Raw genomic sequence first — 13,950 nt, 5'->3', positions numbered from 1 at the left:
CGGTTGTGCTACTGTGCCTAAAGAAGGGCTGACAGAGTGGCTGCAGCCTCATGAATCCACCCAGGTGCCGTCCGGTAAATGGAGCAGCATCGCTCTTTTCTGATTGGCAGAATGTGCCCCGGAAATATGGGTTCTAGTTTTAAGGTGGACTTACTTACCTTCCTGGGGGCCTTAAGAAGCTATTGGCAAGGTCCAGTTGAGGAAGTATGCCAGCTGTCAACTAGTCCAGTTCCAGTGAGTGTTGGATTGACTGAAATATCCAGGACATTGAGGATTACAACCATCAAGTTTGTCTTGTAATATTGGGAGTGAGAACTGTTGAAAGTATCTATGAGCTTTATTGCTACAAATCCCTCTATCCGGTATATCAATGAGGATTAAGTCCCAACAGATCTGTGTTCCTATCTTAAAATATTAACAATAAATAGTGTATCCTTGTACTCCATTGGAACTCTCGAGATCATGGGGGAGGTATCAATCCTCCTCTTCCCAATGGAAACTGGCCGGGAGGGTCATTCACTTCTGAGGCCATCCAAAGCTGGCAGGGTCTTTTTGCACCGATACACCACAGCTCCTGGTGATGTCAGCAGGACCCATCTGCAGTTCTTGCTTGATGGTTTGACTGGGAAGCAGCAGTGAAGTTCCCAGCCGGCTGAAACAGCAAGGAAGTGGGCTGGCCACAGAATATGCTCAAAGGTAAGTTTTAAATGTTTTATTACTTTTTCCTTAGAGGTCAGGAGGAATGGATGTAGTCCGGATCCCACAGTTAGACCTTCCCAGGCATGTTCTCATCCTCCTGTCTCAACTCACGGAAGGATAACCCGATAGACAATCCAATCACCTGTCATTCCAGCCTGGACTCTGGGCAATGGAATTTCTGCTGCTTCCCACCTGAAAATGGGAAGGAAGTCTTCACTTCTGGAGTGCAGGGACATTTCTAATGCACATCCCTGCACCCATTGGAATTCTGGAGACCATGGGGTCTCTGAGGACCAGTTTTCATTCCTCTTGCAAACTTTCTCTTTGTTAAGATTGGGCCTGCTATGTTTCACTTGAATTGTAGTCAGAAGTGCATGTTCTTAAGGCCCGTTCCATAATCCAATGGCTCAGTTGGTCGAACTGCTGTCACACAGCTCCAGTGAGCCAGGTTTAATTCTGACCCCTGGCGCCATCTGTGTGGAGTTTGTATGTTCTTCCTGTGACTGTGCTGTGTGGGTTTCTTCTGAGCGCTCTAATTTTCTCCCACATCCCAAAGACATGCTGGTTGGCAGGTTAATTGGTCACCATAAATTGCCCCCAGTATGTAGGTGAGGGGTAAAACCTGGGGGGAATTGAAGGGAATGTGGGGAAAGTAAAACGGGATTAGAGTAGAATTAGTGTAAGTAATGGACCTAGTAGACCTAGTTGGCTAAAAGGCCTGTTTCCATGCTTTAATATTCCATGACTCCATTAAAATTAGACAGGAGGTGCATGATTTTAATCCACATTTTGTACAGTGACGTTCCCAAGAGCATGAGATTGTGGAATCTGCAGTTTGTGTGTTTGTAGCCTGTTTCTGACCTCCTTTCCCTTGCTGTATTCAGCTGAGAAAAGGTCCTCCCGTTCCACCGCCTCCAAAACTCACCCCGACAAAGGAGTTGCAGTCGGAAAACATCATCAACTTCTTCGAGGACAACTTTGTTCCTGAGATCAATGTCACCAGCTCATCACAGGTGAGTGAACCTTACATCCACACTGTTTACCCAGTGTGGTCCGTTCTTATTTCGCAGGAGGTATGTGGGATGAAGTGTCACCGTTTCAACCACAGGCATGAAATGTAACCACACTTACAGTGCCAACTATTCACTAAGTTATATGAAAAACAGAAGATACATCTTCATAACATTTCACAGCCTCTAAATGTTTCGAAGCACTTCACAACAGCCACTGGCAGAACTTAGGTGGACAATGCAACATAGCAAGATCCCACACTGTGAATTAAATCACCAGGCACTCTGTTTTGTGTGATGTTGATTGAGGGACATCAGAAGAATGACGGTCTTCTTGATTACAACACGACATTGATAGGATGCAGAGCTGGGCTGAGAAGTGGCAGATGGAGTTCAATCCAGAAAAGTGTGAAGTGATACACTTTGGAAGATCGAATTTGAAGGCAGAATACAAGGATAATGGCAGGGCTCTTAGCAGTGTGGAGGAACAGAGGAATCTTGGGGTCCACATCCATAGATCCCTCAAGGTTGCCGCACAGGTCTTATGAGGAGAGTGTGTCTTATGAGGATAGGTTGAGTGAGCTAGGGCTTTTCTCTTTGGAGAGAAGGAGGACGAGAGGTGACTTGATAGAGGTGTACAAGAGGCATAGATCGAGTGGACAGTCAGAGACCTTTTCCCAGGGTGAAAATGGCTAACACGAGCGAGCATAATTTTAAGGTGATCGGAGGAAGGTATAAGGGGGATTTCAGAGGTAAGTTTTTTACACAGAGAGTGGTGGGTGCGTGGAACGCACTGCCGGCAGAGGTTGTGGGGGCAGATACATTAGGGACATTTAAGAGACTCTTAGATAGCCACATGAGTGATAGACAAATGGAGGGCTGTGTGGGAGGGAAGGGTTGGAAAGATCTTAGAGCAGGATAAAATGTCGGCACAACATCGTGGGCCGAGGGGCCTGTACTGTGCTGTAATGTTCTATGTTCTTCAAATCATCTTATTGGACTTGAGCATTCTCTGGAGGAAGATCAGGATTTGTTTAAATGTGTCATCATATGGCTACAGTCTGAGAGCAAAGCACTCCCTGTGTACTGAGCTGGAGTGTTAGCAGAGATTGTGTGCTCAAGTATCTGGTGCAGGATGTTGGACCTCCCTGCCCAACATTCCCGGAATTCCTTCAAAACAAGGCAACAGCAGGCTGAGGAAGTCGAGCAAAAGCTTCTGAATGACAACTGCCGACGGCCAATATATTCTGGCCTTGTCAAGCAGTGCTGACCTCCTGAGAGCAACTTGTTTCTCTCAGGAGTAGGGCTTGAACCCACAACCTTCTGACTCAGATGAGAGCACTACTACTGTTCCTTTGCTGACATCCATATAACTGCATGGTCGAGATGTGTGGCTTTTACTTGTGTGGGAAAATTTAACTTAAATCCTGGGTTTTCCTTTTTTAGCAGGTGTGTCTGACCATTTTGACAGTCAGGGACTGCCATGGACTTGAACTGTTGATGATTTTTCATTCATAGTATTAATGGAATCGAAAACTGTCCCATATTTAAAAATGGGGCTAGAGCATGCCCATGGGAATTATAGACTAGTGAGCTTAAAATTAGCGTTAGGGAAAAAAGGGAGCAAGTAAAACAAGACATAAACAAAAAGTATGAAAATGTACAGTCAGCATGGATTTCAAAGGGGAAAATCTTGCTTGATAAATATTCTTGAAATTTGAGGCAGTATTGGAAAGAGAAAACAATGGCAATGCAATGCATTTAGTTTATCGAGATTTTCAAAAGCCCTTCGGTAAAGTTAGTCCATACTAGATTAATGAATAAGGTGAGAGAATGCAGTCAAGGTACAAGCAGCAGAATGGATTGCAAGCCTGCTTGAGCACAGAAAGCAGAGAGTGGGAGTAAAGAGCAGTAGGTCACAGTGGAAGGAGGTGGGGGTGTACTTCATATTCATGATTCAGTCTCTGGGATCAAGTTTGCAATTTCTAAATTTGGGGTAATACCAATGTGTGGTGGGAGTGGGAGATGGGTTGATAGTCAACACTGAAGAGAGTGGCAAAAAAAAATGACAGGAGGATATTAATAAAATTTCAGAATGGACAAATTAACAGCAGAAGAAGTTCAAAACAGACAGGCGTGTAGTAGTATGTTTTGGTAGGTAGAATAGGGAGGTCATGTTATTTGAAATACGTGAGTCCGGGTGGGATTAACGAACAATATTCTTACGGGCAGGTTTGCTAGAGCTGTTGGGGAAGGTTTAAACTAACTTGACAAGGGGATGGGAACCCGAGTGATAGGTCAGAGGTTGGTGCATTTAGTATGTAGAAATTGCAGTCAGTTGGATGGGCTGAAGTGTGTCTACTTTAATGTGAGAAGTATCAGGAATAAGGATGATGAACTTAGAGCGTGGGTCAGTACACGGAACTACGACATTGTGGCCATTACAGAGACTTTGCTGTCACAAGGGCAGGAATAGCTGTTAGATATTCCGGGGTGTAGATGTTTCAAAAGGGACAGGGACGGAGGTAAAAGAGGTGGGGGAGTGGCTTTACTGATCAGGGACCGTGTCACAGCTGTAGAAAGGGAGGACGTCCTGGAGGAGTTGTCCACTGAGTCAGTGTGAGTGGAAGTCAGAAACAGGAAGGGAGCGATCACTCTATTGGGAGTATTCTACAGACCCCCCAGTAGCAACAGAAACACTGAGGAGCAGGTCAGGAGGCAGATTTTGGAGAGGTGCAAAAATAACAAGGTTGTTGTCATGGGTGACTTCAACTTCCCTAATATTGATTGGCAGCTCCTTAGTGTAAAGGGGATAGATGGGGCAGAGTTTGTTAGGTGTGTCCAGGAAGGATTCCTGACACAGTGTGTGGACAGGCTGACTAGAGGAGAGGCCATACTGGACCTGGTACTAGGCAATGAGCCTGATCAGGTTTCAGATCTCTTGGTGTGAGAGCATTTTGGAGACAGTGACCATAACTCCTTGACCTTTACCATAGCCTTGGAGAGGGATAGGAGCAGACGATATGGGCAAGTATTTAACTGGGGGAGGGGGAATTATGATGCTATCAGGCAGGAACTTGAGAGTGTAAATTGGGAACAGATGTTCTTGGGGAAGTGCACAACAGAAATGTGGAGGTTGTTTAGGGAGTACTTGCATGGGGTTCTGGAAAGGTTTGTCCCATTGAGGCAGGGTAAGGATGGTAGAGCGAAGGAACCATGGTTGACGAGAGACATAAAATATCTTGTCAATAGAAAGAAAGAAGCTTACCTAAGGTTCGGAAAGCAAGGATCAGACAGGGCTCTGGAGAGTTACAAGGTAGCCAGGAGGGAGCTTAGGAATGGACTTAGGGGAGCTACAAGGAGGCATGAGAAGGCCTTGGTGAGTAGGATTAAGGAAAACCCCAAGGCATTCTACACATATGTGAAGAATAGGAGGATGACTAGAGTGAGGGTAGGACCGATCAGGGATAAAAGAGAAAACCTGGAGTATTCACCAATGAAAGAGACTTGACGTTTGTGAGGATGGTGTACAACAGGCTGATATGCTAGGGCATGTCAACGTGAGGAAAGAGGATGTTCTGGAACTTTTGAAAAATATTAGGATAGATAAGTCACCGTGGCCAGACAGAATATATCCAAGGTTATTACAGGAAGTGAGGGAAGAGATTTCTTCACCTTTGGCCATGATCTTTGCATCCTCACTGGACACAGGAGTAGTACCGGATGATTGGACATGGAAAACGTTGTTCCTTTGTTCAAGAAAGGGAGTAGGGATAACCTGGGAATTACAGACCAGTGAGTCTTACTTCAGTGGTGGGCAAGTTACTTGAGAAGATTCTTAGAGACAGGATTTATGGGCATTTGGAGAAGCATAGGCTGATTAGGGACAGTCAGCATGGCTTTGTGAGGGGCAGGTCGTGCCTCACGAGCCTGATTGAATTCTTTGAGGATGTGACAAAGCATATTGGTGAAGGTAGAGCAGTGGATGTGGTGTACATGGATTTTAGTAAGGCGTTTGATAAGGTTCCTCATGGAAGGCTCATTCAGAAAGTCAGAAGGCATGGGATCCAGGGAAACTTGGCTGTGTGGATTCAGAATTGGTTTGACCATAGAAGACATGGGGTGGTGGTAGATGGAACGTATTCTGACTGGAGGTCAGTGATCAGTGGTGTTCGGCAGGGATCTGTTCTGGGACCCCTGCTCTTTGTGATTTTAATAAATGACTTGGATGAGGTGGTGGAAGGGTGGGTTAGTAAGTTTGCAGATGACACAAAAGTTGGTGGTGTTGTGGATAGTGTAGAAGGTTGCTGTAGGTTACAAAAGGACATTATAGGATGCAGAGCTGGGCTGAGAAGTGGCAGATGGAGTTCAGCCCAGAAAAGTGTGAAGTGATACTCTTTGGGAGATTGAATTTGAAGGCAGAACACAAGGTTAATGGCAGGACTCTTAGCAGTGTGGAGGAACAGAGGGATCTTGGGGTCCACGTCCATAGATCCCTCAAGGTTGCCACGCAGGTCTATAGGGTTGTCAAGAAGGTGTATGGTGTGTTGGCCTTCATTAGTCGGGGTATTGAGTTCAAGAGCCGTAAGGTAATGTTGCAGCTCTATAAAAGTCTGATTAGACCATACTTGGAGTATTGTGTTCAGTTCTGGTCACCTCATTTTAGGAAGAATGTGGAAGCTTTAGAAAGGGTGCGGAGGAGATTCACCAGGATACTGCCTGGATTGGAGAGCATGTCTTATGAGGATAGGTTGAGTGAGCTAGGGCTTTTCTCTTTGGAGAGAAGGAGGATGAGAGGTGATTTGATAGAGGTGCGCAAGATGATCAGAGGCATGCATTGAGTGGACAGTCAAAGACATTTCCCCAGGGTGAAAATGGCTAATACGAGGGGGCATAATTTTGAGGTGATTGGAGGAAGGTATAAGGGGGATGTCAGGAGTAAGTTTTTTACACAGAGAGTGGTGGGTGCGTGGAACGCACTGCCAGCAGAGGTTGTGGGGGCAGATACATTAGGGAAATTTAAGAGACTCTTAGATAGCCACATGAATGGAGGGCTATATGGGAGGGAAGGGTTAGCTAGATCTTAGAGCAGGATAAAACGTTGGCACAACATTGTGGGCCGAAGGGCCTGTACTGTGCTGTAATGTTCTATGTTCTATAACACCAAATTACCAGAAGCTGCACACAAGCTAGTGAAGATGCAAACCATGGGTTCTCCAAGTCCTTGTTAAGATTGGCCTTGTTGTAAAAGAGACACATGAAACACATTCTGCTGGTCACCACTCAGCAGGGAATGAGCCCCTAAGGGAAATGATGTGGGCGGTTGTTTGGGGTGGGATTTCCTTTGCAAATAAACCGTCATTGGTGAAGAGGAAGAGATTTTCCAGGTTAGCCTTTGGAGATGTTTTCATGGTTTTCACCTGCTTAAATCTACTGTCATTTTATGGTTGCTACTACCCTCTGCCATCCAAGCCTACCCTCAGAACAGAGGCAAACTTTGTCCTTTCATCGTGGAGAATCTCCAGAAATGAATGAAAAGTCCATAAATTATCACATAACTGGATGTAGAATTGGATGAGAAGTTGCAATAAACATACGTAGTGACCAAGGCAGAGAACTAATGAAGCTGCTGCAGACTTGCCATGCAATCTTGCCTGATTTTCTGGTAGACCCATTGGAATGGTGATTGAGACAATGTTCACCATCCATCACGTTGGTGTTCTTCTCCTATCCTGAGACCCAGTTTAGTACTTCCATTTTAAGACCACAATAAGAGCATGTAACTAAAAGAATCACCTTCGGCTCTCCCCCTGTTTCCTGTCATTTATACTGTGCAAAGGCTCTGGTCAAGGTCACCTCTTTGGCCCAGGCACTTGGCATTTTGAGTAGTTGGAAAGAACCAGGTCTTTGAGCAGCTGGCTGCTTGCAAGTGATTCAAGGAGCAGTAACTGGCACAAACACAAGGAGAGGATGAAAGATTGATCAAGATAATCAGGGTGGGCGTGGTATCAAAGTACTGCAGCCCAGCCCAGTTAACAGCCAAGATGGGGAAGGAGGCGGTGGGAGGCATTGGCTGATAGCTCCACTTGAAGAGCCAGAGCTAACAAGTGTACCATGAGCCAAAATTCCTCTTGCTGTGCTGTAAGTTCGAGAATGATATGAATTTATAACTGAAAGATCATTCTTGATATACTTAATTTTCAAACAAAGTTTCAAACAAAAGATGCACAGAGCAGTTGGCATGATGCTGACCTCCAGACTATGCTGTCTTCATTATAATCATTGGAGGTGTCCAGAGATCCAAACTGTAACAAGGGTACTAAACCCCAGAAGTTCCTTGTTTGTGAATTCTGTGTATTAACAGTGGTTTTGGCTCTGGCATTTATCGGAGTGCTGGAAGTTGAGTTTTCTAGGCCACAACATATATATGAAGAGCTCAAATTGAGGTGCGCTGCTTGCAGCTAATTTTTTATCGTCAGTGTGGCTTCAGCTGCAGGTTTGGTTTGGTGCAGTGACCACAGTGCAGGTGAAATTGGGAAGTTCTGTGTCAGTGAAATTTGACGGGGATGGAACAATTGAAAGGGTGTTTCAAAAAAAGAATGAGAATATTGTAAAAAGCTTTGGAGAGTCTTAAAAATATCTTTTTGGCCTTTGCCTGCACTGGAGAGAGAAAATACTGAGCAGAGAGGAGGTAATGAACTTAAGTGACGTGGGAGAGCTCTGCACTGATTCTGTCTTTCTCTACTGGAAGAGGTTACTGTTTGATCTGGAGGAGCCTATCCTCCGTAGTATTTAATGCATCTGCACAGGTCAACTTACCAACAAACAAACTGCAGCCAAGTTTGAGATATTCTTAGCACTGGATGTGCCAACCCTCTGTTGTGCAATAGCTGAAGGTCCCTTTGGAGGAGATGAGGCAGTGCTGCGTCTCAATGTCTGCCCCTCAGGGTCATTGCCTAGGAAGGGTGTCAGGATCTGCAGATATGCCCGATGAGAGCTCAGTAACTGTGGGTAACCAAGTGTTCTGGCTGTCAATCACCTTGATATGCCTTCCTTTTATGTAGTACCTCTTGGTAATTTGTGTTGGTATTATTGAGTAAAGCATAGTATTCCTGGAGGAACATCTTCAAATGATGCCATATGGGTAACGTTATTGCTAGTATAATAAGTATTGCTGGAGGAAGTATTGATGGACAAAACATCTACAATTCCTTTCCTCCCACATATGCTGCCCGACCCGCTGAGTTCCTCCAGCACCTTATTTGTTGCTCCAGATTCCAGCATCTGCAGTCCCTTGTGTCTACATAAATATTGCTAACAGGTGTATCCTACCTGAATTTCAAAACATGGCATAAAGTCTTTTACAACTGCTTGAGAGTGTAGACAGAACTTCAGTTTAATACCTAATCTGAAGCCAGCACCTCTGATGGTATAGCACTCCTTCAGTATTGCACTGGTACATCAGCATGGACTCTTGTGCTCAGATCTCTGGAGCAAGACTTGATCTCAGAAGCTGTGACTAAGAGGTAAGTGTCTTTCCACTTCATTAACAGCTGGAGCTTCAAAGCAAACCCTTCCATAGCCTTTCATATTGTTAACCATTGCTGAGTAACATGAGCCACAGATTTAACACATGGAATCAAAGACTCACATGCACTCAGGAGGCCATTCAGTTCAGCATCCTTTGTTGATTCTTTGAAAGAGCTGTTCGATTTCACTCACACCCCTTTCCCCAGAACACTGCTAATTTCCATTTGCAAGTTACTATTACATCCACTTCCCCCTTTTTGTTTACAGTGTTTTCACATCCTAACAACGGCAGCATCAAATATGTTTTCCAACTTCTCTGGTTCTTCTGCCAAGTCCCCCGGTTGCCATCTCTTGCCTGCTGAAGACAGCTTCTACATACGTAGTCTATCAAAACCCTTCATGGTTTTGAGAAATTCTACCAAAGGTCCCTTTAACCTGATTTACTGTAAGAACAATTCTCGCTTCTCTCTACGTAACTGAAGTCCCACATCTTGGATAATACTTGGACCTCCACTGCAGCATCTCTGTTGCCTTGATAATCCTCCCAAAGTATGCTGGTTAGAACTGACTATCTGGGGCTTAACCAGTGCTTTATGAAGGTTTTGCAGAACAGTAATAATTTGGTAGAATTTTAACCCCACCGCATCAAGGTTTGGGTTTAGAAGGATGTTTAAATCCTCAAAGCCTCAAGTTGTATCCCACCCACTGGACTCTGCCCACTACAGTTTAATGCTAGTGGGTTGGAAGTCAGCAGGGAGCCATCACACAGGAGGCAACTTGTTCATTCAGACATTTGACTGAGTGCCTGCCTCAGATTCCACCTCTGAATTGGAAGACCCAGTGTCCAAAGGAGGTCAAGGATGGCTGGAGCAGCAGGTTGGTTGGAGGAGCCAGGATTTCTCCCAGGACTTCCTCCCAGGATTTTACCACCTCCAACTGGCTCTCTTCTCTCACTCTTTCCCATGAACTCAGTCTCTTTCATCCCTCCCTCCCTTTCCCAGCACTTCCAAATCACCGTGTCTTAACTCCCTTCTCCACAAACCACCACAATTTTCCCTACAACCTGTCCCATCTCCCTCCGATGCATCCAGGCTCTATTCAGTGCCACCGTGGTCTTCCCCTACCCTTTCCAGCATCCATTCTATCCTCCCCCACCCCATTTCCTATATTGCTCTTACATCTCTCTGGAATTTGTCTACGTACTTGCTCCTCCATCTCCTGCTGATTGTTCGGAGGTCTGTGGTACATTCCCAGAACACCCCCTTTTCATTCCTAACTCGGAATTCAGAAGAATGAGAGGGGATCTTATAGAAACAGATAAAATTATGAAAGGCTTAGATAAAATAGAGGCAGGAGAGTTGTGTCCACTGGTAGGTGAGACTAGAACTCGGGGACATAGCCTCAGGATTCGGGGGAGTAGATTTAGGATGGAGATGAGGAGGAACTGCTTTTCCCAGGGAGTAGTGAATCTGTGGAATTCTCTGCCCAGGGAAGCAGTAGAGGCTACCTCATTAAATATATTTAAGACATAGTAACTTATAGTAATTTTTATGTCTTTATGCCTTGCACTGTACTGAGGCCGCAAAAAAACAAATTTCACAACTTACTGTATGTCAGTAATAATAAACCTGATTCTGATTCTGACACAGTTAGATTTTTAAATAGTCGGGGAATTAAGGGTTATGGGGAAAAGGCAGGCAGGTGGAGCTGAATCCACGGCCAGATCAGCCATGAACGGCGAAGCAGGCTCCACGGGTCAGAACAGGTCCCGAAGAGGGGTCCTGACCCAAAACATTGACCGCCTGCTCTTCTCCACGGACGCTGCCTGGCCTGCTGAGTTCCTCCAGCATCATTGTGCTTTTCATCTAGATTCCAGCATCTGCGGTCCTTTGCTTCTCCTTCATCTCACCCATATTCCAACATCTACCAGCCTTCCAGCATGCCTGGCAACTTTTCTGGGACATCCTTAACTCCAGCACCGGCGAGGCAACACAGCTTCTGGGAGTCGACTCCGTCACTGCAAAGATGCCTGTCTTTTGCCTTCGCTATTGCTCCTGGTCTCTTGCTCCCTTGCTCCTGTCCCTTTGTGCAGCACAGTCTTGGCTCTGGCTGCACTCCGCATACATCTGACCCCCATTTTCTAAGATGGAGAAATGGTTTTGAAGGGAGATGGACTCTGAGGCTTCCTTGGCAAACTGCCTGCCTCCCTCCCTCTGCCTGATGGTCACCCGTTCATCCTCTCTGATTGCCCTTCCTTCAGCTGCAGGGTAACCACATCTAAAAATGTGACTCGTAGATATACCACTAGTCTGCACAAGATCTGAGTTTAAATCCTATCATGGAAGCTAGGGCATTTAAATTCAAGCAACTAAATAAAAGTTAGATTATAAAAAAAACAGCATCAATAATGGTGACACCAAAGCGATCAGATTATGATAAAAAATCCATCTGGAGCACTAATGTCCTTCAAAGAAGGCTATCTGGCATCCTTCCCCAGGCTGACCCACATGTAACTCAAAGAACCAGAACCAACATGGTTGACTCCTGAAGTGCCAACATGGTTGACTCTTAACTGCCAAAGGAAATGTACCAGTAAGGCCTCAGTTCACGGAGAAAGTATGAGTGACCAATAAATGTTGATCTTGCCGGCGGTTTCCACATCCTGTGGAGGAATAAAAAAACAATCCATGCTCCTTTTGTGAGCCAATGTTAAATATATTTCCCTTCTAGAGAGTGAACTTCACACCATAGCGAACTGCCACCTAACGAGAGGGAAAACCCAGGACCAAACACTGTTAGTTTGTGAGTTATTATAAATGTGAATCTTCTGGTTATTGACCTTCTGTCAGTGGAAACTGTCTTCTTCATTCATCCCCTCATAAACCCCTCATAATTATAAACAATGTTATTAAATTCCACCCCACCCCACTCCTGGCTCTTGAGCTAATAGTCCCACTTCCAGGCACTTTTACACCAAGGGTACTGTTGGTAGCAGGAGTCCAATGAAACCCATCAGTGGCACCAGCTTAATGGATAGGACCTGGTGATACTGGAGATCTTGGACGACTGATGTACGACTGCGAAAGTGTTTGCCCTCACATGGATCTGACTCCCTCCCTTTTGATAATGGGAATTGTGTGCCTGCAGGGTTTCCAAAAGCTGTACCAGGAACAGTGGGAGGTGATAAGTAGGTAAGGGTGAGTGCAGAGTTTGTGGCAGTCTCCCAGCTCTCATTTCAGAAAGGTAAAACTGAGATCAAAATTGAAAAATGAGTCATTTCCACACCTTTCTAACAGGGGACATCATGTGACTAAAGTATATAACAGGGCAATTTATAGTACATTGAATAAATCTCATTAGCACCTTGTCTCTGCAGAACTGGCACATCTGGGACCATGTTTACCCATTGCATGAAGTGAGAATGGATTATCAACAACCTTATTTGAAAGCTCACACTCTTATTTCTGGTTGAGACTTAACTTGGTTTTGTTTTAATTATTTTTTCTTCAGAAAGCAGAGATGAATTCAGTCCATTGCCATCGAGGTTAATGGCTGCCTGTCCCATTACAACAGAATTAGGTTCATGCTATTCTGTCTCATTACAGCAGAACAAATGATTTTTTTGGTTTTCCATAACATTATACCTGTGACTTTTCAAGGTGGTTCTCTTTGAGAACCTCCAATACTGCCTGGGTATTGCACCTTTTTGCCTCAGCTACATATAACTTTCCATTTCTAACAACCTTTCTTTGAGTGTCGGGGGCTGGGCCTCACTCTCCCACCCAACTCCAAGGCCAGGCCCAAGACACTCCACGGGGACCTCCTCGCTCTCCTTCCCATCCCTCCCCACCCTCCCTCAATCCAATATCCTAGCCCCCCCCCCCCCAACACCACCACCGACCCTTCTCTCCTCTGACCTCCCTTCCCCGAGCTCCTTTCACCACGTTTGAGGCCTCTCTCCCATTTCCCTGCTCTGACCCCACACCTCACCCCAGCTCCAACCCCTACCATCCCCCCAACCTCCCCCCTCTGACTGCTGAGGGGTCAGTCCCCAACAGAGGCCTCACCTTTGTACCCTTGCACCTGCACCTCAGTGAGTCGCAGGCCCGATATGATGTTGACGTCTCCTTCCATTGCCTTTCCCTCTGTCCAATTCTTCAGCAAGGAATCCTCACCCCCTCCACTGACAACCCTTTCGAATGGCTCCAGCACTCCCCTTCCACTTCGACACCCAATTCTTTCCTCTTACTGTCACAAACCAGCAACAAAAGAAACACACTGAGCATGATTCAGTGTTAAAAACTATTTTATTAATCACTACTTATGATAATACGTAAAATAAAAGTAAAAATGTTAGTATGTTAGAATTCAAGAATGTTAAACCTCGAACGTTAACCCCAAAACTAAACTCTTCGTGTGTGTGTGTGTGACAAAGTCCCAAACTCCCAGTTCCTGAATGGTTCTTAAAGTTCAGTTCCGCAAGCCATAAGGTGAAACATGAGCAAGGGCTTCTTCAACAACCACCGTTGTCTGAAGATAAGACGTAGATGTAGAAAAACAGAGAGAGAGTACATACGAAATCCAAATGTTCCACGATGGAACCCAAACGACACTTCAGTGTTTACTCGGTAGTGACTTCCTCACCCCGAAAAGCATCCGAACCGTGGTCGTCCACACACAAATACCTGTTTCCTTCTACAGGTCAGCAACA

The 13,950-nt window shown here is 45.3% G+C and overlaps 1 protein-coding gene across 2 annotated transcripts in view; it reads left to right on the top strand.

Moving 5' to 3' along the window:
* amph (amphiphysin) overlaps nt 1–13,950 on the top strand; it is a 170,774-nt gene that overhangs the window by 91,925 nt on the left and 64,899 nt on the right. For both annotated transcript variants that reach the window (XM_052023139.1, XM_052023138.1), the window contains exon 11: nt 1,584–1,712. In XM_052023139.1, the coding sequence (XP_051879099.1) occupies nt 1,584–1,712 (129 nt within the window). The remainder of the gene's footprint in view (nt 1–1,583; nt 1,713–13,950) is intronic.

Source organism: Pristis pectinata, chromosome 9 (assembly GCF_009764475.1).
Source record: "Pristis pectinata isolate sPriPec2 chromosome 9, sPriPec2.1.pri, whole genome shotgun sequence".
NCBI classification, from domain to species: Eukaryota; Metazoa; Chordata; class Chondrichthyes; order Rhinopristiformes; family Pristidae; genus Pristis; species Pristis pectinata.
The sequence above is the reverse complement of the archived record's forward strand: the minus strand, read 5'-3'. Positions and strand labels throughout refer to the sequence as shown.